A 23111-nucleotide genomic window follows, 5' to 3' on the forward strand; every position below is an offset into this window, starting at 1 on the left:
CACTCAAGTTTTCCCTGCTGGAATAGGTAAACATCCCAGCAAACCTCTGATAACAATTTGCATACACAATTTAGCATTTTAACAAAAGTTTAACAAAACATACTTCCAGAAAATTAATTTTCACATGGTTGCAATCATCAAGCCATTTCAGGATCTTTGGTACTCCAAGAATAAAAATAAATGGCACAGTGACAAACGTTGCCGAAGGAAAACACAACCTTCCAGAGGAATCAGATAGAAATAACAAAATTAAAGATATGTTGCACTTCCTTTTTTTTTTTTGAAAGCCAGTGTAGATTAACCTGCTGTTCTCTTTAATCCAGTACAGTGTCACAGTTTCACCTTTAAAAAAAAACCCCTATCATCCTAAAAGCAGTAGTTAATATTGTTTAACTTTACTTACTGATTAAAATAATGCTATGTTTACAAAAAAAATTTTAAAAACTCAACTACCACTATACAGGAGTTTATACTAGATAGGCTGCAGGCTGTTTCCTTATGGATATAACTCCTATGTGAGCACTGATATGATTAATCATCTGCAATTTTAAATTAGTATTATCTTTAGTGTTGCAAGTAGAGGGGTTGAGCTTTTTCCCGAGTTTGTAAACCAATGAGTATGTACAGACATAACTATTCAATAGATAGCTTTAAATTAAGTGTGTATTTCTCTGCCCTCCCCTAAGCCCCACAGGAAAAAAAAATCACCAGTATCACTGAGCATTTGCAGTTTCCATGAAACTGAGCTTGTCTCAACAAGTTTGAGCAAAGACTTGTTTGTAGGTCATGTTAATGGGGTTACTGTGCTCTTCTGAAAGGTGGTGGTTGCAGGAATTCCAATTCCAGTGCACACGGTGCCCCATGGATGAAAGCGGAAATTAAAACCAATGAAAAGTATTTTGAATAGCAGTGTCCTTTGAGGCCAGATTTGCATCTCAGGATTTTTTTCCTGCTTGAGTTTCCCTGTTTTGGAGTCAAGGCCTTAAGAAAGGCATTTCCTTTCCTGAGAAGCCTCAGGAGCTGTTGGGGCACTGGCAGAACAATGCCTGAAAGGTGGATTTAAGTGATTTATTGTTTTCCTACAGCCTTTGGATGGCCACAGGTTGAGCCTCAGCACACTGACAAGGCTAAGAACAGCACTGGGGAATTTTTAAGGACCTTGTCCCAACAGCAGTACAGGGGTGTTAATTTGTGTAAGGTCTGGGAAGCAAATCTGGGAGATGAAGGAGCTGTTCCTACCTCAGTCCAGCATTCAGGCAGAAGCTCAGCTTAGCTTTGCTCCAGTACTGGATGGGCCTGAGGCAGTGGCTATCCTTCTCTGAGGAGCTGAAGACTGAAACTGTTTGGTATAAGTAACAGATATTAGATGCTTCAAGGGAGACACAACCATGGAGGAAAGGCTGGATCAGGGAAGAATATCTGCCCATCACAGGCACTGATGCACAGAAATCTTTCCAGCAAATGGGCTCTTATGCAACAGATCAACATCCCAGTATGTTTCTCAGAGCATACAAATAATTCAGAACAGCTGAACAGCTGACACTACAGTGCCTAACAGCAATAAATATTTCTCTAATGGCTTTATAACAGTAGTTTCCATATTGCTACAAAAGTCTGTCCAGTGGAATCTTTCCTGCTGTATGCCAAAACATCCTGTGCTCCACTCAGAAGGGGCTGCAGAGGTTAAGGTGCCTTTCACTGGTGTTCAGAGGAGGGAGACAGCAATAGTGACTCTGCTTGTTCAGTCACTGGGGAACTGTTCAGTGCTGTACATCTCTTCTGACAACAAAATGACAGCAGAGATCTCTGCTGTACTGTGACAGATTCAAAGCCTTGCAAATAAGCTGTAAGTACAGGCAGAGAAAGTCACCAGTGACCAGTAATTGCAAACTGCTCAGGGAGTACAACACAGTCCTGAACTGCTGCTGAGCTGATGAACAAAACCAGAGCCTACACATGGAGTTATTTCTGCTTCTGTTTCCTCTGCCCGGGGAAAGGACCCTGGCTCCACTGTCTGGTTGTCACCATCCTACAGACTGGCCACAAGAACATTTAGGTGGTCCCTGGAAATTGGGCTGCAGGATCAGCTGATCCCTTCTAATCCCATGGCCATGCCAAGGAGATCCTGGAAGAAAAGGAGCCCACTGGAGGATATAAATCTAGTGGGACACTCAGTTTCCTCTATGTGAGCAGAGGCTGTGATTCAGGAGAGGTTAGAGCAGGATCCCTTCTGCCTGCAGGTGCTCAGGGAGGAAAAAAAAAGAAAAAGCACCAATCTCATCACTTCTCTGGAAAACATTTTGCACAGAAAGAAGAGAATGTTTGAATTATGAGCAGCTCAAAGGTGATCTGCTTTAGAGCAGAGGTAGGAATGCAGTCTTGGAAACTCTGCCATTCCCTCAAAACTTCCTATCAGTGTGTTTCCCTTCTGCTAAAAATATTGATATTTTTATTCAGATTCCTTTTTCCTTCTGAAATTGCCAGCAGGCATCATCACCTCTAACAGCAACACTGCCAATGATCATTTAAAGCAGAAATACCACTAAACAGATCACAGGGACTGCCTCACTGCCACACACTGTGGGAAAAGGGACAAAAGGGATGATGACAAAGGGCTGATAAAGTCCTGCACTCGGGGCAAGAGAGGGCACACAGGACGCAAGGAGGCCCAGAGGACACTGCTATTTAAAATAATTCCATGTGCTACACTCATGGGGGATCTGCAGACCACAAATGGAACACCCTTGAGCAACTGCTCAGAGAGGTTTGCAAATGTGGACAGTTTTCTTTATACTGCATATCTAAACCCCACCAGCTGAGCAGTACAACACCAATGCTGCATCAAATGATATGTTTCCCTCCTTGGTGGATTAGATGGTTTACAGTACAAACAAAGCCACAGTACAGAGAGGCATAATTAACCGTTATCCACACGTAGGCAGTGCAGGAAAAGCGATGCACGTTCCTTTTATTCCAGTACCTTTGTATAATAAAGTTAACAAAAATATTCAAATATTAAAAAAAAAAAAAAAAAAAAAAAAAAAGGAAAGGACAAAAAAAAAAAAAAAGGAAAAAAAAAAGCCAGCTGGCACTGCCAACTAATTTCTGTAGTAGTCTTAGAAATCCTAATCCTGTAGAATTTCCATGTGAAATTGATGCGCACCAAGTCAATGTGTTGATAACTAACGCCAAGCGGGCCTGGTGATGCAGCTACCTGAGGTTTGTGTTTGCAATTTCCTTTGGGGGGCTGTGTTCTGTTTCACAACTTCCCAGCTTTCATGTAGGAAGGGATGGAGCCACGTTGGGTGAGCCCTTCAAACCTCTTGTAGGTGTAATTGAGGAAAACCCAGTCTTTGGATTTGTAGTCGGGTTCTGTTGTGTTTGGCACTAGAATTCAGAAACAAAAGCAAACACACATTAGAAGAGTTAAACCCAGGCTGCTTCTCAGAGGACTTTTCACAGAGCTAAAGAGTCCTGAACTCTTATTTCCTTAGCCAGCAGAAACTCCTGGAAGAAATCCTGCTCTAATCAGGTCAGTTGCCTTTTGTCAATGGTCTGAGATATAATTTCAGCATAGGACTCAGAAGGATAAAAAGGGGTTTTTTTTTTGTTTTGCCTTTTTTTTTTCTTTGAATTATGTGTACACACTCTACCAGGTTTCCATATCTTAACAGAAGACTCTAACACACCCACAGGATACACAATTACAAACATCATGACATTTCTGATGTACTGATTTTTAGGTATCTACACATACAGTACCATTTTCAGTGGGTCTGAAATGCCAAAATAATACAAATGTTCTTGGCATTATCCAAATATGGACATAACCAGCTTAGGCACTGGAGATGGGCTGCTTTGCATTAAAAGGACAAACTTCCTCACCATTAAATAATAGCCACTTCAGAAAAAAAAATTAACCAACAGCTTTTAGATAATGCTTATGGCTGTTAACACAGCTACACTTAGCATACAGTAATTAATCATCTGCCAATCTTCAAGTAACTGAAAACAGTGGGACCTTGGACTATTTGTATGTCACAGAACCAAGTCTTTTACATATTAAAATTTCCTGTAACTTGCCAAGAGAAATCAACAACTAAAAAAAACCCTGAATTGATTTACAGTGCAACTCAGGTTCATTAAATACTGCAATAAGTAATCAACTGTCTGAAAATTCTTACCCATAAATATCTCAACAATTATGTTTGGCACAAACCTCAAAAGTCACTGAAGATGAAAAGCATGATGTTTTACCAGAATCTGGTTAGACAGACTGCCTGGCAGAAAACTCCACTGCTTTCTGTGCTCACTACCTCTGTAAACCATTTTTACCAAGAATTTGGACTCTTAAACTGGGCTTTGCAGCTATGAGAGATGACAAATTTACACTCTTATTTCAAAGAAAATATAGAGACTTGATCTACAGACTAACTTGATTGGGTCATTAGAAAAATTAACATAAACAACAAAGGCATCTGTGCAGTATTCTGGCATGTCACAGATGGAGATTTGGAATTCACAATGGCAGTCTCACCTGGCTGTAAAATGTCCGATTCAGGAAATTCATCAAAGTTGGAAGTATCATCAATACTTTTGATTTCTATAGGAATTGCAGCTGGTCTTTCTCTGCAAATAAAGATAAATGCCAGAAGAGTGAATGTTGGGAAATGAGACATTAAGTTCCAGTTTTAACTTAGCTTTTTACACTTAAAGCTTCCCTTAATGCAGAGCACAAGGGTTCCACTGAGTGCATCACAGCTGAATCTGACTCTCCTGTTTGCTGACACCATGGGGAGATCGTTTGGTTCCCTATCCCCATTGGTGTCTTCCTGGCAGGCTTGGGGCAAACATCATTTTCCCATTGAGAGAGCATCCCACACCTATCTGCCACATAGCTATCACCCTGATCTTGTCTCCAGCCACCACTGTGGTTACCCTGTTTCACAAACACAGCCCAGCAGGATTGCACTTGCACCCACAGCTTTACAATTCCAGTGCTCATCAGCCTGGACCTCATCCAAAACCTTTGGACTGTAGCTCTTCTTTGTAACACTCAGCATCTCTCTCCCAAACCAGGCTGGCTCTGCTTTAGCACCTACACAGTCAGGAAGCCCTTGAAGGAGTTTTAAGGCGGCTTTTGAAAGTGCCCAAGGAATCTGTGCCAGCAAAACCTTCACACTGGGACACAGCACTGTGGAAAAGGCAGTACACCTGTAAACTCACCACAGGTCTAATTACTACACTTACAATTAAATCCACAGCCACCCTACAACAATTTCTTATCGTTCTGGGCAGTCTGGAATAATCTGAGGTATCTCAAGTTAAACTCTGGCCATTTCTATGCATGTCAGCAAGGCCAGAAAGCCTTCAGTGTCAACCCACTACTGCCAGTAGCTGCCTTTCAAAATGAAAGATAAATTAGAAATAATTGTCCTTGACATCACATTACATGAAATTCTTGCTTTCATGGCTTTTATTCTCCCCGTAAACTTGTGTGTATATACATACCTGATATGTCCCCAGTCTACTCCTTCAAAAAATGGATGACTTTTTATTTCCTCTACTCCATTGCTACCAATTCTGTTTTCTGAGTCAATACAAAATCTGGAAAAGGGGAAATAACAAAGGGAATGTTTAATAAATTCCACATAAACAACAGTACCCAGTATCAAGAATTTCAAGAAGTTCTGTCAAATTGTTTCACCACTTGATGTTACTTGGGGTAACATCAAAGCAGCCCAGTGCATCTAGGAGAGAAGGGAAATAGTAGAAGCAGGACATTGTTAAATCCCGAAACAAAAAGCCACAATGCCAATAACTGACACCTTTTCTAAACTGCTGCATCACCTTCTTCCAAGTTTGTGAAAAGTTGCTGCATGTTCTGGTCCTGTAAGATCGGTTTGGAATGGAGGCTCAAATCCCTACTACTGAGAGCTGCCCTGGCATGTTCTCAACTATTTAAACATCTCTGTTTAAAGTCAAACTAAGAATAAAAAAATACTTAGCAAATCAGGACTACTCTCTGATGTCATATTTGGGAATCCCAGTGAGCCAGCCCGTTCCAAACATGCCATGTCCCTATTCTCCCCTTCAGTCTCCTCAGAGGTGCAGGTGGTGCAAAGACCCAGGACCTGTTTCTGATACAGCCCTGCTGCTTAACCTCAGCTCAGACCCCACAAGAAACTGTCAGTTTATGAGAAGCAGCCATGAAACAGCAAGAAGAAAAAGGTGAAATTGGAGAGAGAGGATTGGTGAGATGGGGACTGTTACCTGCCCCAGCAGGCCACAAGGAAAAGCCTAAAATCCTAAAGAAGGAAAATAGGGAGGTGGAAGCTCTCTGACAGCAACTCGGTGACCTCAGTGACTTGTTCCAGGGAGCAGCAGAGGCTGACCCTTCTCCTCTGGCCTGGAAAAGCCTTTCAAATATCTCACCCAGGAGATGGGAATACCAACATTTGCCTAGAAATTCATTAAATCCCAGCCATCTTCTGCATATGCAGCACAGCAGGTTAGGCTATAAACTGTATCCAGTTATAAATTAAAGTGCTTTTTTTTGTAGTTGGGTGTCAGTGGGGAAGAAAACCTCCCTGTATTTGTATTGCAGCCCAGCAGGCTGGGTGGTGCCAAAGACTAACAAGAGACCTGTAACAACACTCAGCCACAGGATTTGTCAGGCTTTGTCCGAACTTGAGCTTGTTTTAGTTTGGATTTATCTCCATCCACAACCCTTTAGCTTTATCTGCATCTCCCGTTAAGCTAAAACACACGTTGCCTAACTTGTTCAAGCTGTAATGGACAAAATACCCAAAATGTCCACGTGGTTGCTGTCCAACCTGTTTTGACCTCATTTTAACAGATTACCTATAACTAAGATGTTCTACCCCAATTTCTATTTCAATTCTACCCAACACTCTTCTCCTTGTGAAGGCAAACTGATAAATTGAAGTAGTCATTGTTTAAGTAGATGCATGAGCAAGACATACTAACAAATACACTGAAATCCCTAAAAATTCCCCAAACACAGCCAGGATTGAGGAGGAAGAAATCCTCAGCAGTAATGCTCTACTCTGTTCAGCAGAGAACTTGGGATGTTGACAAGGAAGGTTGAGCAGAACAGTAGAGAAATAGATACTGAAAATGCAGTATTAACAGTTTGGCACAGACTTATTCATGAGGATTAGTGCCAATGCAATTATTTGAGCTGTTAGTATCACTAGCTGGATGTAGGATAACTGTTTCTTGTATTTGTTATGTTTTTGTAGGTTACTGGAGCACTGCTGGAAGTAATTATAAATTCTAGTTTTGTGAAGTACATTCCCCTTTTTGCCTGGAACAAAATTATATAAGGCTATAGCATTAGCTTTGAAAACGAAAAAATATCAAACCCAAAACAAATGTGGCCAATGTGGCCCCCAAACCCTCCCAGGATAAGAGGGCCATTTCTGTAAAATGAGGTAATTCTGTAAAATTTTACAAGAGGGTCATTTCTGCCTGACCTTGTCACAAAAACCTCAAAGCAAACTGAAAACTGGGATTTTGAAAGAAGTGAGTAAATCCAAAACATCCCAAGATTTCTATTCAGTGCATTAAATGCTGCTGAATGGTTATTTTTCTTGCCACCTCAGAGAAGAAAAAAATTCTGTGTTGATCACTTTATTTCTGGTCTGTTCTGTTTCTCTTTATACCATGGTATAAATCAAGATCATTCCAGCTTTTTCCTTCATATTAAACAAGTGGCAAAGAGAAAAAGACTTAAAAAAATCCATCAAGGATGGTGACAGAAGAAACCAGCCTTTCCTCCAACATGAAGCTTCCTTTACACACAACAGGAATTTACCCTGAAGGAAGATGACCCTGGCTGGGCACGAGGCCAGAACTGGGTTCTTCTTACTGACCTTAGAATTAAATCCTTTGCTTTCTCTGAAATGGGCACCTCTGGAGGAAATACCAACGTTTCTTTCCAGTTCATAACTTTCCTGTAAGTCTCTTGTGGTGTTTCTGAGCAGAAAGGTGGATACCCTGCACAAACAAATAAAAAATTATTAAGCTTTTCCCAGGAGAGCAGTGACCTCTCCCAAATATAGCAAGTATTAGCCAGAGGTTTTCTCTTCTGAACAAATGGACCCTTGTTACCTTTGAACAACTCTTAAGTTGGGGTTTTTAACATACCTATTAGCATTTCATACATAATCACTCCCAAGGACCACCAGTCACACAGCTTGTTGTACCCAGTCTGCATAAACACTTCTGGAGCAATATAGTCTGGGGTTCCCACAGTAGAATATGCCTGGAAAAAAGAAATCATGTCTTCAAAAGAGAAATACTGTGGTTTTACACTTTGCAATACCTTCTTCTGGGGATTTACATACAGGATCTCATTGTTTGGGTGAGCAAGAATGCTTAATTTGAGAATTCACAGGAATTCAAGTCTTAAGAATATTATTCTTTTATAATTATAAACACAGAGAACCTCAAAAATAAATGGAAATCATCCTCTTTAATGTGATGAAATCATAGAATATTGCAACTGCAATATCAGAAGGTCATCTTAGCTTAATTTTCAGGTAGCTGCATTACAAAAATACCCAAGAAGTTCTATTGTTGTGGTCTTTGTTTATTTTTAAAGGCATAATCAGTGGTAGATTCCCAGGTGTGGCACTCATAATACACAAGCCATGAATTGGGAATTTCTCTTTACTGATGAAAAATCCCCCATGAGGCAAGAGGGAGAGGAAAAAAGCAAAATCCAACAAAAAAACCCCAAACCCTTAAAGAACAAAAAAGTCCCCCAAAAGCAGTTTTGCCACAAAAATACTTTCCATTAATTTGTCTGACCATAGAGAAACCCTTTGTTTGATTGAACAGACCTGAGATATTTAGGATTGAACCAAGGGAAAACTGGAAATGCGGCTCTTTTCCCAACAGTGTTGATGAAAGTTGTCATTTTAGCCTTTTATTGTCTCTGTGGGACTGTTCTTCACCACACCGTTCTGCCACATCAGCCTTTACTGGACTTGAGACAAATTCTTTTCAGGGATCTAATTCCAGGCTGGAATAAGGCTGTGAAATACAGCCCCATGAGGAAGTGTGGTGGCTGCAATGTAATCTCATTTTAGGAAAGAAGAGACCACCCAAAAGCTTTTGGGGAATACTGCAGTAGATCACTTTTTAAAAAGGGTATGGAAAAATAAAGGGTCCCAAAATTTGAGAGTTGAGGTTTCTTTGGTGAAAATCATGGGCAGGGGTGGAAGTCTGAAAGGCCATGGCTGACAGACACTTTGCTTTGGTTCAGTTTATGCCACAAGTCCCCCCATTATTGACAAATCCTCACCACAAACCCAGGCTGCAGCACTCCAGCACCAACACCCTCCCACAGCCTTTCCACCACATTTCTTTCAGCAGAATGGGAATTCCCCAGAGCTTTCTGAAAAGGAATTCTGCAGCCACACATCTGCTTGTGACTGAGCTGCAGGAATCAGAGCCATGAGTCCACACTGTCCACACCAGGCCAGTGATGCAGAGAGCCCCAGACGGCTTGGCCATGGGGCTGAGGACACCTGAGGGCTTGGGCCAGTTGCTCACAAGGCAAACAAAGGCACGGAGAAAAGCAAGGCCTTGGTATTCCAACCTGGACCCCCTTCTTTTGAGTTATTAGTGATTTTGGGAGCTTGCAGAGAGCCACATATGAGGACCTTGCAGGTTTTAAAAACCAGGAGAATTAGCAATGAGTTTTAATTTAACACTTCCTGTAACTAGTTTAAAAGCAATCCAAGAATTATACATTAATTAACTCACCAGCTGTCGCCTGTTCTTCTTCCATGTTTCTGCTTTCCTCTTTGAGTTCATATTCTGAAATGCTAATTTACAAAATAGTTATTAAATAACAAGTGTATTTGGGAGAATTAAGAGAAGAAAGATTTATAGGGCTCCGGTTTTAAGTAACTATCTTGGATATTTAGAACCCTAGTCTAGAAACAAATACTTGATTATAACTGAAAATGGGAACATGAAAATAACTACTGTTCAATGCACAGCTGAAACTCATGTAAGTAGGACACATATCAGCAATTCTAAATTAGAACTTGTTAAAATTTTTAGATCAGCTTCTGAGAAGTTTCATGAGACTGTCACTGACTGCAGTCCTTTGGCACATGGAATCCATGTCCCTCCTGAAAGAGTAGTTCTGTAACTTCACTAACATAATGAAAAATACATTACAATATAGATACAATACATTATGTGCATTCATATCTGTGTATGAACATGAACAAAATACATGACCACTGCAGAAATCATCATTTCTTGCCTGTGAAATGCTCCCATGACCCAGGGAACAAGCATTTCCAGTTTTCTAATTGAATGCAATCAGCCTGCTCCATCTTGCTTATCCCAGCAGAAACACAGGTACAATGTACAGCTGCAGCTCAAAACCATTTACATGTTCAACTAGGACAGCTCATACTCACAGAAGTCACTTGGTGGGTTGTGTGTGAGGTTCCTGTAGAACTCTGTTCTGTGAGCTTTTTTTAAACCTGTGCAGAGCCCAAAATCAGACAGCTTTACATGACCCTGAAAAAACAGAGAACACAAAAACATTATTTACATATGTAGATCTTGGGGAAAAAAAAAGAGTTTTAATCACTGCACTTGCCCTCTCAGGCCATGATGGACTAGTACAGGACAAGCAGGGAAACAAAGACTGAACCTTGGTGTACTGGGAAGGGTCTGTTTTCTCTCCAACAGGCTATGGCCTCCCAGGAATGGTCATATCTACAATTTCCCAACAGTTGAGGGCAACTACTTTGCCTGGTTTTGTTTTGAACTGGATACCACTGTGACTGAGCAAGCCTCCAGGACAAAATTCCTTTGCTTTGTTCTGATAGTAACCTTGGCTTTAATCAGATTTCCAGACATCAGTGCTGATAGAACCCATCAAACCTGACAGACCTGTGCATGCTGGGATAATGCCTGGCCTCTATCATCTTAAAGATCTTCTCCAACCTAGATAATTCCATGATTTGGAGATGCTGACTGGGTGCATTTTATGGCCAGAATGGTCAGTCTAACTGAGGGAGTTTCCACAGGTGAGTGGGTGATGAAATAAATGTAACTGTAGGAACTGAACATTTAGCATTGTCTGAATTGTCCACAGCTACTTCAAGATGCATGAAAGGAATGATGCACCTTTTAATGTATATGAATATCTGGCCACCCTGAGTGGGTTTTCTTCCCCTTAAAAACTTTGCCCTAAATTGGTTAAAAGGCTTCTGAGTAAGATTTGGCTTTGATTAAACATACTGGTGTTCTCCAGAGAAAATATATTGGGCATTCCCAGCCTTCCCTCCAGCCAGTTTAAAGGTGCTGGCTGGCACCAGTGGCTCCCACTGCTCTGCAGTGGGATGTGCAGCCTGGGATCTTGGAAGCACCAGCAGTTGGTGAGCCCAGTACATGCCTTGGCATCCAGCAGGAGATTGTCTGGCTTGATGTCCCTGTGGATGAATCCCAATTGGTGAATGGCATCAATGGCCAACACTGTCTCAGAAATGTAAAACTGGGTCTCCTCCTCTGATAAAGTGTCCTTCTTCATCAGTAAGGTCATCATGTCACCTCATCAAAGAGAAGAAAAGACAGCTTAGGGATCAAAACATTTTAAATCACAAAACTGTAAGAAACCCCAGTAGAATCCAAATTTAACCTTGTAACTGGCCTTATAGTTACTAATCATAAAACTATTACTGCAAGGACCCACAAACCAAACTTACTTTTTTAGTTGAAAATCCTAAACAGGAATTTTAATTGAGCAGCCGGGAAAATACAGTGGATTTTTACATGTGTTAAATTTATTGCACAAACTGTTTGAACAAGGGCTTTTCGTCTGGTTTGCTTTTACTGTCAACAGCCTCAGTTGTAAAAAGCAGAAATTTCTATTAAAATGATTGTTTAATTCAAGTCTATTTAACACCCCTTCAACCTTTTTCCTTCCCCCTAAAAATCAGAAATTGTCACATGACTGGAACTTCATTTAAAAGAATGTTAACTTTTTTATTTTCACAAATTATACAGCATGTTTGTTTATAATATTTTATAAAACTGCCAACAAAAACTAAGGAAGAAGTGCCTGTATCACCTGATGCCACAGAACCCAGCTTACCTCCAGGTAAAAACTCCATGATCAGGTAAAGGTTCCTTTTATCCTGGAAGCTGTAAAACATTTTCACTACCCAGGCTCCATCTGCTTCAACCAAAATATCTCTTTCTGCTCTGATATGGGCCACCTAAAATTAAAAAAAAAAATTAAAGTGCAAATATTGAAATATTTCAACAAGGAACATCACATTCCTAGCCCTACAGCACATTTTCATGACCTTTAGCAAAGGAACTATTTTTCTAGCTCTTTTCATACTCATATTTTCCATTATTTTTTACAAGACCCTAGGGTTTCTCTAGAAACACAAAGCACAGCTTGTTAAGCTGGTTCTGTTTCTTAGGAAGAACTGAAAAAGCTGGTGGAAAAAGTACAAGTGAGTTCAGGAATATTCGACCTTGCTCAGGGTATTCTGGTTCCAGCTAAGGTTTTGGGAAATACAGGGAAAGCTGCTACCCCATAATTTTCTGGAAATTAAGACTAATGGAGATTGGAGAAGGGGTGTGTGTTTTCACTACAAAATACCCTCATCCTGGAGGAAAAATTCAAGACATATACATGGAAAAATATTTCTTGACAGCTGTAAGAAAAGCAGCAGTCTTCTGCATCCGTTCCCCAGTTCTACTGCTGAGGAACATCGTCACATGAATCTTGTCACAGGGTTGCATGGGGCAAAGGTTCTTCCTCTGCAGGACACATTCCAGCCTGCATTTATCTGGCTTTATTTAGTCTCATTAGAAAGTACTTTTTCCACCCTCAACTCCTCAATGCAGCTCTAAAATACAACAGGAAAACTTTGCTTAAAAATAGCCAGGATTTCTCACAGCGCTACCAGGCTAGGGAAAAAAAAAAAACAAACCAAACTAGATTTTTTTTTTCATATGTGTCCTCTGTTGCCTCTCAACAGAACAAGGCAGGCAATGAAAATTCCAGCAGATAAACACTGGCCAGGGAAGATCTGTCTCAAACTGAATGTAGAACATGAGCTCAGACTCCTTCCCACATCAGGTTCTGAAATGGGGGCAGCACCACACAAATCCTGACTGCTCTGCACACCCTGCTGCTCCTCCAGTTCCCTAAATTCAGGGCATGGGTTGCAGGAGACAAAATAATTTGAGCCAGGAAAATAAAAAGCACCACTGCTGCAGGGAAATGATGTGCAAATGATGGGTAAGGTTTGGACTAGTATGAAAAAAGTCCTCTTTTATCTCCTGAGATATCCACCCTTGATTCCTTTGCTTTGTGGTGCTAAAGTACTTGCTGTATCCTCACGGTGAATTGCTAGCTAAAAAGTAAAAGCAAAAACCAATCAAACTAACAAAATCAAAACAAATAAACCCCCAACAAGATTAACCCAACTATAAAGCAAACCCAAGGAAGATGATGCTGATGAACAATGTGATTTCTGCTGGTTTTCTTTAAAAAAAAAATCAAATACCTCTGTTTTTACTTTGGCACAGGATTATTTTTCCAGAAGTATTTTCCTTGAAATGCAGTTTTACAGATTCAGTACTATAAGCTTCATGTTGATAAGGGGGGGGGGGGAATAAAATCTTTGTAACAGTTCCAAATTAGTTATACTTTTTAAATGCAGTTGCATGACCTTATTTCCTAACTTCTGCTGCTTTTGTGCTGTGGTAGCAACAGCACAGATTCTTTGGACTGCCAGACCATTGTAGGGGCTTTCAAAGGTGGAAAACATTTTCTAGAAAGGGTAAGTTTGAAATTTAGGGGACTCAGAGATCACAAACCTGCTCTTTCTCCAGCATATCTGCTTTTCTCAGTATCTTCATTGCATAAATGTGACCTGTATCCTTCTTCTGAACAAGGCGGACCTTTACCAAGAGAGAGAACCCAGTCAGTCTTCTCTGTCTCAGAAATCCACTGGAAGGCTCCCAATTGCCAGACATGGAAAAGTTCTCTTGTTAAATATTTAAAAACACATTTAAATATGTTAAATACTGAAAAAGGAATTATTCTGCACCATGTACAACACTAACACTAATGAGGAACAGTTTTTGTTTTAGGAAAAGTCAGCAGGCATAGTGAATCCAGGTAGCTTGGACTGTGTAGGTTAAAATTCAGGAAAAATGACTGATTGACACAGGGCAGAAAGGAGGTTTATCAAGAGGGGCTGTGCCACTGCAAATCCATAACTGCAGAGGGCCATGTGGGCAACATCAGTGTGGGAAGCCATGGGAAACTAAGTGTCTTTCCAGAAGCCTTGGGAAATCAATGCATGTGATTAATCACTGGACTTCTCACACTTGAAGAACAGCACAATTAGCTGCTGTTCTGCGATAAAACAATTCATCAAATTGTAATTAGAATGTTTCATTACAGTGGTCAATCCCATTTTAATCTCCTGTTCAAGCAAGAATGCCACAAACCTCCCCAAATGCTCCTCTTCCTATGACTTTCAAAGACTCGAAGTCATCCAAGCCGAGCCTGGTCCTCTTGAGCCGCAGAAACTCTGTTTCCTTGCGAGCATGCTGTGACCTGCGCAGCTTTTTCTGAGGACACAGGCACAGGAATCTGTCAGTCATCTGGCAATAGAGAGTCAAGATATGCACCCTCCCTTCCTGGGAAGTTGTTCTCTGGAATCCCAACAGGAGAAAAATTTCTCCTTCTACATTTCTTTCTGAATTTCTCAAAGCATAATCCTTGAGTACGGTCTTTTCTGTAAAAGCCTCAGGCACAGTTTCCCACCTTTTTTGGTTGGTGGTGGTATTTTAATTTTATTACTTGGTTATTAAAAAAAAAAGAAAAATTATGAAAAAAACTATCATACTGGTCCAAACAAAGCTGTATCAGTCCCAAGGCAAAAGTCACTGCCTGAGGCAGGGACTCTGCATTTTGGGCAGTGTGAAGGACTAATAAAAGCTGAAACTTGTAACCCAAATGTTGACAGGCAACAAGGAGCTTAGCAAACAGCAGAGGCCCTGGTTACAGATCTACAACAAAACCCATTTGGTTTATGGCAGGCAAGCACTCAATTCTGAAAGAAAAATCTGTCCAAATACCATCAACTATTTTGTCTGATGAAAATGTCACTGGGATTCACCCGAGAGAAGACAAATGGTGCACACAAAGACGCTGAGAGCTCAGTGTCTTCTAAGGAGGTCCCTGGATCAGACACCTGCCAGACTCTGTGCTGGGATTACAGTGTCCTTTAAAGCCACAAGATGGCAATACACACCCACACTCATATTCCCACTTCTCAGGAGTTATAGCAGCCACAAAAACTCCAGAAGGACTGAGACACTCTTCCTACTTATTTCCCAGCCTATCCTGAAGGCAGACATGGTGTATTGGACCTCAGAAAAGCAACTTATTGACCAAAGTTCTCAGAGGCGGCAACCAGATTGAGATCGTTCCTCATCTGTATGCAAAAGGAGTAAAGGTGTGATGGTTTATTGTTTAAATCAAGAAAAAATGGTTCAGCATTTTGCTTTCTACCCACTTCTAACCACTTTTTTTTTCTTGCCAAATAAAATAGCAAACAATTTTAATCTTTGCAAAGCTTGCTAGCTACTTGCTGTGGCCATGTCTCATAAGAACTACAGGTTGCAGGAAAAGTCTCGGATAGCTATTGCACGTATCAGTCAACCACATTCCCAGCTTTCCTAACATAAACAGGTTATTAAAGGGGGAACACTCATGTACAAAATAACACCTTCTGTCATACTGGCTGATGTTTCTGTGAGCTCTTCAAATGCTCATCTGAAGCACTGGGACAAAAGCAAAGCAGTCTGTAGAGTTACTTAAGCAGCATTTACCTCCTCATCTGCAAGGCCTTCCTCTTCCATAGCCACTTCCAGCTTCTTCTGCCTGCCAAGGAGAAAAACAGGGAATTGCAGCTTTTATTATTTATTAAAACCAAACATAACACCACAGCAAGTCAACACCTTTGCTTCACATACTCCAAGTACTGAAGAATTTGCCTCAGATGGAAATTTGAAGGCAGACAGCCCCACTCCACCCAGTTACTCATTTGCGAACAAAGCTGAGGAAAATGTAGAAGCAAATTTAAGCACATGCTTATGTATTTACAGAATCAGGCATTAAACCTATATGAAAAATTATGTTATTAGATTGTATTTTGTTGAATTAAGGTGGTTTTTATCAATTAGGATTACAAACCAGAATAAAAATAGGTTTTTTTACCATTTCTAGCTCAGCTCCATCTCCCACATGCCAGCCAGCTCCAGCTTGCATCCCCTCTGTGTGATGACTTCCCCTGGGTCACACACCTGGTCCTGCCCCACTTCTTACCATGCCAACTAAACTCCACCCCCTGAATGCACCATCCTCTCCCCCATGGTGTCCTGCCCAGGCCAGGGCTCACAGCTCCAAGTCTGCCACCAGTGCCATGCCAGGCTGGGAGGCTCTGAGAGGGGAGCAAAGCCCCAGAATACCCCACAGGTGGCAGGGGGTCAGCAAACGGCAGTGTGGTTGCAGGACCCCTTTCTGTCCACGCACAGGAAGCTCCTTTACAGCTGCCAGGGTACAGCTTTCTGAAGGTTGGTTACTCCCTGCAGCAGGCAGGAATTCAAAGATTTGGAGCCAGGCTGCTGGTCCCTTTCTGCACTTTGGGAAGTACAGCAGGATCCTCTAAATTACAGGCCCTTGATAGACAGTCTATTCTTCTAACTAGAAGCAACTCTATTACATGGAATAATGACTAAATACGATGAAGAGAGAAACCCTGCTGCTTGACTGAAAACCCTTCAATTAAAAACATATTACCAGGGGAATGATAATTTCACACACTAAAGACAATCCAACACAAAATTCATTATAGTCAAACACTTAGTGCTTTGACACCTAATTCAAGTGGCACTTCACACCTCAGAGACAGGACTGGGCACTGCTGGGAGAAGCTGAGTGATGATGACCATCCCATACTCCCATGCATAGAATACCAGGCAGCACCATCCAAGCAGAATTTATAGACTGGGATTACATTATCCCCAAAAGTCTTCCTGCCCACCTGAGAGCCTCTTAAACCCTCCATCATAAACCCCTTATTTCTTTGCTGCCACTTATTTCCACACCAGCTCTTTGCCTCCTTTCCTTACCCCACCATCCCATCAAACACCTCTCAGCTCTGTTCCCCATCTCCTATAGACTCCCTCCTGCAGGGTTTGGGAGTCTTGGCATGAGCTCCCTGGTGCAGAGCAGGAATAGACACCACAAGCTGCTGCCTTACCCCAAACCAAGCTCCCACCCCTCAGTAGCTCTGCAGTGTTCATTCCCCAGGGCACATGCAGAGGAATCAGAGGTCCCCAACCTCACACAGAAGGAGAAACCTCATGTTACTGCAAAGTAACACCCTGCACAGAGCAGTTTCCACAAAATAAATGATGAGGAGGTGAATTGCATGAAAACATCAGAAGTGGAGCTCCTTGACCACTTGGTGACTGGGATGTTCACAAGACCCCCCAAAGACAGCTTGTCCCCTCTAGGAATTCACTCCCTGCTGCCACATACACAACTTCCCAGAGCTGTCCCATTCCTGGGGATTGAAGTGCCCTTGAACAAACAGCAAGAAAAACTGCAGAGGGCTGGGAGGAAGCAGAGGTATTACCTGGTTTCCCTCTCCTCGTGCTGTATAATCAGATTGCTGTAGAAGTTCTCCAGTGTGAGTTTGGCCACTGTCACTCTCTCCCGGGTGTGGTTACTCATGGGAAAGGATGTTGTAGTCCCTGCAGTCATCGCCATGGTAACATGTACTGAAACAGAGCAGGTCAAATCATTAGTCACTTCAAAAAGAAAATTTTAAAAAATATATATTCCTCTTTCCCACTCTCCATCTCCAAGTTCTTAGGCACTACAGAATTCACAGTAAAGGCACTGTTCTTTAGATATAAGAAAGTCTACTAAAAGCTACCTTATAAAATTATCCCAAGATAGCAGGAGGATGTGCTACCCACTCTCTAAAAAATAACATGTTGGCAAAACAAAGAGTGAATCATAGCAAAGAGCACTGCATGCTCTGGGCAGTTCACCCAGCTGTGCTGGTCCACAAATAAGGAAAATGTCCCTCTGGCAGACCTGGGCCCAGCCTGGGGGAGGAAAAAGGGTAGGAGAGAAAAGGATCAGGCAGCTCTCAGAGCTGGACTTGTCACAAATCTGTGACAATTTCAGACTCCAAAAATTCTAGATGCTTAAAAAAAAATAAAAATAAAAAAAAAGGATGGGATAAAATGAGATAGCAAATGGAGAAAAACCCTAACCCCAGTCCAGAGAAGTTATTTCAAAGATAAAGATAACCAGTGAATATATTTGAATTTTAAAGCTGCTCCACAAAGTTACACATGGCCAGAATGTGTACTTATGGCTTAGGGCACATGGTCACTGGACACCTAAAAACTGGGAAGAAAGAAGAAAGAAAGCAGAAGGAATAAATGCTGCTCTCCTTGAGAGTTTTCATCCTGAACCCAAAGAACTTGGATGTACTGGAACAACACTTCTTAATGCTGGAAAAAGACATCTCAGGGCAGCTCTGAATGCACTGCAGCTGATTCAAGAAAGCCAGGGGAGATTTAAAAACCCAAAGAACCAGCACAGTTTGTCCTAAGATTCATGTTCTACCTGGAAATGGGTTGAGGCACTTCAGGAGAGCTTCATGGAAGAAAAGGATGAAAAGCAGCATCTCAGCCCCACTCCCATTTGGTCAGGTTGTTTTGAGGTTAGTTTTGGAAAATTACACAGAAGTACGCATCACAGAACCATGGAAAAGCCTGGGTTGGAAGGACCTCAATTACCTTGTTCTTCACCCCCCTGCTATGAGCAGGGACACCCTTCCGCTAGCCCAGCTTACTGAGAGCCCCTTCTGGGCTTGGACACTGCCAGGGATCCAGGGGCAGCCACAGCTGCTATGGGCACCCTGTGCCAGGGCCTCAGCACCCTCACAGGGAACAATTTCCTCCTCATATCCAATCTAAACCTCCCCTCTGTAAGTGTGAAGCCATTGCCCCTTGCCCTGTCACTCCAGGCCCTTGTCAAGAGTCTCTCTCCATCTTTCCTGTGGGCTCCCTTCAGGCACTTGGCTTCCTTTTTATTATTTATTTAATCCTTCCATTTCACCAGAGTATTGTGCAGAAGACAAATCCTGAATTAGGCTTAATTTAAGCAGATCCTAATGGCTTTTAAGGTGAACTGATTAGGGGGTTCATACAGAAGAGAACTCTCACATCTACACTGGGGCAGGAGGATCACTGAACTCTGCTCCTGGCTCTTTGTTCTGATTCTGCCTGCTGCACTCTGAGAGAGTGGGATTTTTTTCCTGTGGATTTTTCATGGGATCTGATGTGACAATAGGATATTTGTTGCCAGAGACGCAGCTGCTGTGTCACAAATAAAGGCGTTTTATAGCATCATGTGGATATTATTTTAGCTGTTTATTTTGAAGTGCACAAGACACCAGAATTCTGAGAATAAAAATATATCTCTCCATAAAGGCACAAAGAGGTTTTAATAGCACTACAGCTGCTTCAAAGTGATGTCAATATTTCTATTTTTAATCAATCTTTTATTCCCTTCAGTTTTCTACTGAAGAAAGATGAGATCTGTCAATTCCTAGCAGTGTTTACTAAAAATTAGGCAGTACTGTTCTTCACACAGAAACATCCCCCATGCTGGACACATCTCCAAAAGCTGGGAGAACTTAGCACTGGTCTCCCCTGTTGTGTTTATTGTAGAATTTTACACTTTTTCCCTCAATAGGTGGGAAAAGATAAATACAAATCAGTTGATAAGAGCAAATCAAACAGAGCAACAGCTGACCACATACCGGCATCTGTGATTAAGTTATTTCAAGAAATGACCTAACAGAGTAAAAACCTGCCTTCTGATAATTTTGGAACATTGGGATAGAGCAGCATTAAGCCAGGCTTGGAATGGATTAACCTTTACTTAAGGTATAGCAGGCACACTCTCACACCGGATATTTCTCCTTTGCACGTCTTGTATTCCTGATAGGATAAAACAACGCTGCAACTTGATTTCCTGTTCATTTGTTTTGCCCATGCTCTACACTCACAAATGCAGGGACTGCCAGACACCAAATCCAAGTCACTGGGTTTTATTAAACTTTTAAAAAGGAGATCCCAATCCCAGCACTGGCATCCCACACTATCAACAGTGGGACTGACCCTCATTTGCTTTACAGGAGAGAAAGACAGATGAGTGTCCCCAGTTAGTTCTGCCACTGTGGGGAGAAAACCAACCCAAAATCACCACAAAGAAAATATTTGTAAAACCAGGAGATGTCTTAAGCTCTCCAGAGTCCCAAAGTAAATGAAAAAGAGCACAGACCTGGCAGGAGGCACGAGATATCCCACAAAATCTTGTGCGAACTCACAGCCGAGAAAACCTCTTCAGCCTTTTTCCTTTTTCCTCCTGTCTCTGCTTCCACTAACGAGCCCCCAAACACAGCACAAATCCACATCCCAGACAAAATATTCAGCTGGGAGTCACCAAGTAAAGTGCTTAAGCATGACCTTTAAAAACAAATGATGCAGAGGGATGGGGGCGGGAAGGAAGGAGCTCCAAAACAGAACCTTTTATTGACAGCATACTACTTGTACTGACATCACCACATTAACGGGAACGCTTTGAAAAGGTGCCACCCATAGTTCTTGGAAATGCCCTCAAAAGCCTACTAGTTCACCCAAATCCATGCCACCTCCATAATGGAACCATTCCACTCCTGCAGCATCAGTGGAATTACTTTAAGCTCCCTGGACCACAAAGAATGTCATATTCAACCAGCTGGACACATTTAGCCAGAACTCCTCTAGCTGACAGGGATTTTTCTGAAGGGCCTGGAACATCTCCAAGTGTGAGGAAGAAAGACATCAAACGGGTGTAATGGAGAGGAGGCACTGAGCCCGCGGGAGCAGGGCTCGGAGCTGCCAGGAGCAGGGATGCCATATGTGCTGCCTGGCCTAGGAAATGGGCCCCTGCCTCCTGCAGGGATGGCTGAAATCCCAGCCTGAGCTCTCCTGATGCCAGCTCGGCACCTGCAGCATGGGGATAAGGAGCTATGGATGTGCAGCCAGGGAAAATCTTGCTACCAGAGGCAGGAGGAAGAACAGGGAGGAGGGGGAGGAGAGGAGGAATGTTCCTGAAGAATGAGGGAAAGCAGGGAACAGCTACAGAAAGGGGAAAGCAGCCAAATGCTACTGAACTGGAGCCTTCAAGAGATGTCTCCAAGCAAGTCCCTCCTGATTCATCATTGAATAGAATATGTCAGTTGGATACAACTCTCCCTCTCCCTCCTAGCAGAAAAATGTTGCCTAATCAAAGCATACATTTAACCTTTTTGTTCCCAGATTGGGAAGCAAAGAAAGGCCAAGCAGCATTGACTACAACTTCAGTTTGCACTCCCATTTGTCACAACACCTCTAAATCAAACTCTGCCTCTGTTTGCCTGGAGTTTCCACCCTTTAAACCGCCACATCCAATTTCTGCTACACCACTGGTAACTCCAAACCCCTCATCCTCTGTGGGGCACCTCTTGGCAGCTCCCACAGCCTGTCATTAATGTTTTCATTAAACTATTGGATTGAGTATGTTATTAATGAGTGCAAAAATCACTGAGGCATCCAATCCCACCTGCTGCAGCAGTTCCAAAGAGGAGAGATGGAAGAAATCAAAGCAAATGGAGAACTGCTCTGCCCTGAAACACAGCATTTCGCGGGATCACTTTCTAATCGGGAAGGGATAAGATAGAATCCAAGCCTCCTGCACAGCTGTGTCAGTAAGAAAAGCCAAAGGGTATTTCAAATCAGGCTGGATCTATAGTATCAAATTAATCTGAACCTGAGTCACACACTGGAAACATTTTTCTTTTTGAAGCCACATGTGTAGTACAGTTACACAGTAACCCTAGAATAAATTTACTCAGGACTCAGTAAGTATTTAAGTTAGGGAGCAAACCCCACACCAAATTCTGCCAGAGAGAAAAACACCATTTTTCCACATGACAGAAGGATGCTGCTGGTCTCCAATTTGGATTTACAATGTCAAGCTACATACATGTTCAGCAGGACAGGGAAGAGCAATCCTCCCTCCAAAATGACATCAATTTACAGAAAGACTGATAATAATTTTAATTTATCCACCCAAGCATCCTCCTAAAGCCCAGCAGTTAGGAAGGCAGTTTGCTACTACAGTAAAAACTGTCAAGTTTATGATATTTCCATGTAACATTCCTAGAGAATTTGCCTCTTGAATCAAAGACTCTGTTAAGTCAGATACCAAAACATATTTATACCTTTAAAAATATCTGTGGTTTCATCGTGACATTGAACTTGCTCCTGAAATGAAGTATACAAATGGCATTTTTCAAGAATTAGGAAGTAAAAGAGAAAGGAGAGACAAAGCAAACATGTAGAGCACAATGAAGTGGGTACCTTCAGAAATTCCAGCTGTCAACACCGTGCCCAGAGCTGGGGCTCTTCTGGGTGAGAAGTGAGAGCAGACTCTGCCGGCTCCTTCCAGACAGCCCAACAACCCAACAAGCTGGGCACTAAACCCCAAGGCTGACAAGGATTATATTAAAAAAATGACAAGGATTATATTTAAAAAATGAGGTGCTATCTAGGAAAGCAGCACAGAAACGGCAAAGCTTTGAGCACAAGCGCCAGCCCCACGGTCTCCAAATTGTTTGAATTCTCTTAAAGAGAGACAGGATATATATAAAACTGGAAAAAACCAACCCACCATACACAAATAACAGCATGATTCACACCAAGGGGCAGTGGGCAGGGCCAGACAAATGAAAAAAACAGCCCAAGGCTCAGCAGGATGATGTGGTGGGATGTACTCTGAGCAGCTTCTGACACATGCGGCCATACGTGGGGTGAGCAAACAGACAGCAAAGATAAAAATGCTGTACAGAAGCTGATAATTCCAGTGAGGGAACAGAAGGAGAAAGTACCATCAAGCCCAG

General features: G+C 42.0%; 1 protein-coding gene across 4 annotated transcripts in view; it reads right to left on the bottom strand.

Annotated features, from left to right (window-relative positions):
* STK38L (serine/threonine kinase 38 like) overlaps window positions 1–23111 on the bottom strand; it is a 45159-nt gene continuing 22048 nt past the window's right edge. For 2 of the 4 annotated variants that reach the window (XM_018918616.3, XM_018918617.3), the window contains 13 exons: window positions 17739–17883; window positions 15928–15979; window positions 14539–14661; window positions 13900–13983; window positions 12155–12278; window positions 11456–11610; window positions 10470–10572; window positions 9799–9860; window positions 8173–8290; window positions 7899–8022; window positions 5512–5607; window positions 4538–4629; window positions 1–3387 (listed from right to left, as the gene is read on the bottom strand). In XM_018918616.3, the coding sequence (XP_018774161.1) occupies window positions 3260–3387; window positions 4538–4629; window positions 5512–5607; window positions 7899–8022; window positions 8173–8290; window positions 9799–9860; window positions 10470–10572; window positions 11456–11610; window positions 12155–12278; window positions 13900–13983; window positions 14539–14661; window positions 15928–15979; window positions 17739–17872 (1395 nt within the window). In that variant the 5' untranslated portion in view covers window positions 17873–17883 and the 3' untranslated portion in view covers window positions 1–3259. Of the gene's footprint in view, window positions 3388–4537; window positions 4630–5511; window positions 5608–7898; window positions 8023–8172; window positions 8291–9798; window positions 9861–10469; window positions 10573–11455; window positions 11611–12154; window positions 12279–13899; window positions 13984–14538; window positions 14662–15927; window positions 15980–17738; window positions 17884–20470; window positions 20598–22572; window positions 22702–23111 lie in introns of those variants that run through there. The other 2 variants (XM_050986305.1, XM_018918615.3) reach the window with 2 other exon arrangements.

The sequence above is a fragment of the Serinus canaria genome, chromosome 1A (genome assembly GCF_022539315.1).
Source record: "Serinus canaria isolate serCan28SL12 chromosome 1A, serCan2020, whole genome shotgun sequence".
In the NCBI taxonomy this organism is placed as follows: Eukaryota; Metazoa; Chordata; class Aves; order Passeriformes; family Fringillidae; genus Serinus; species Serinus canaria.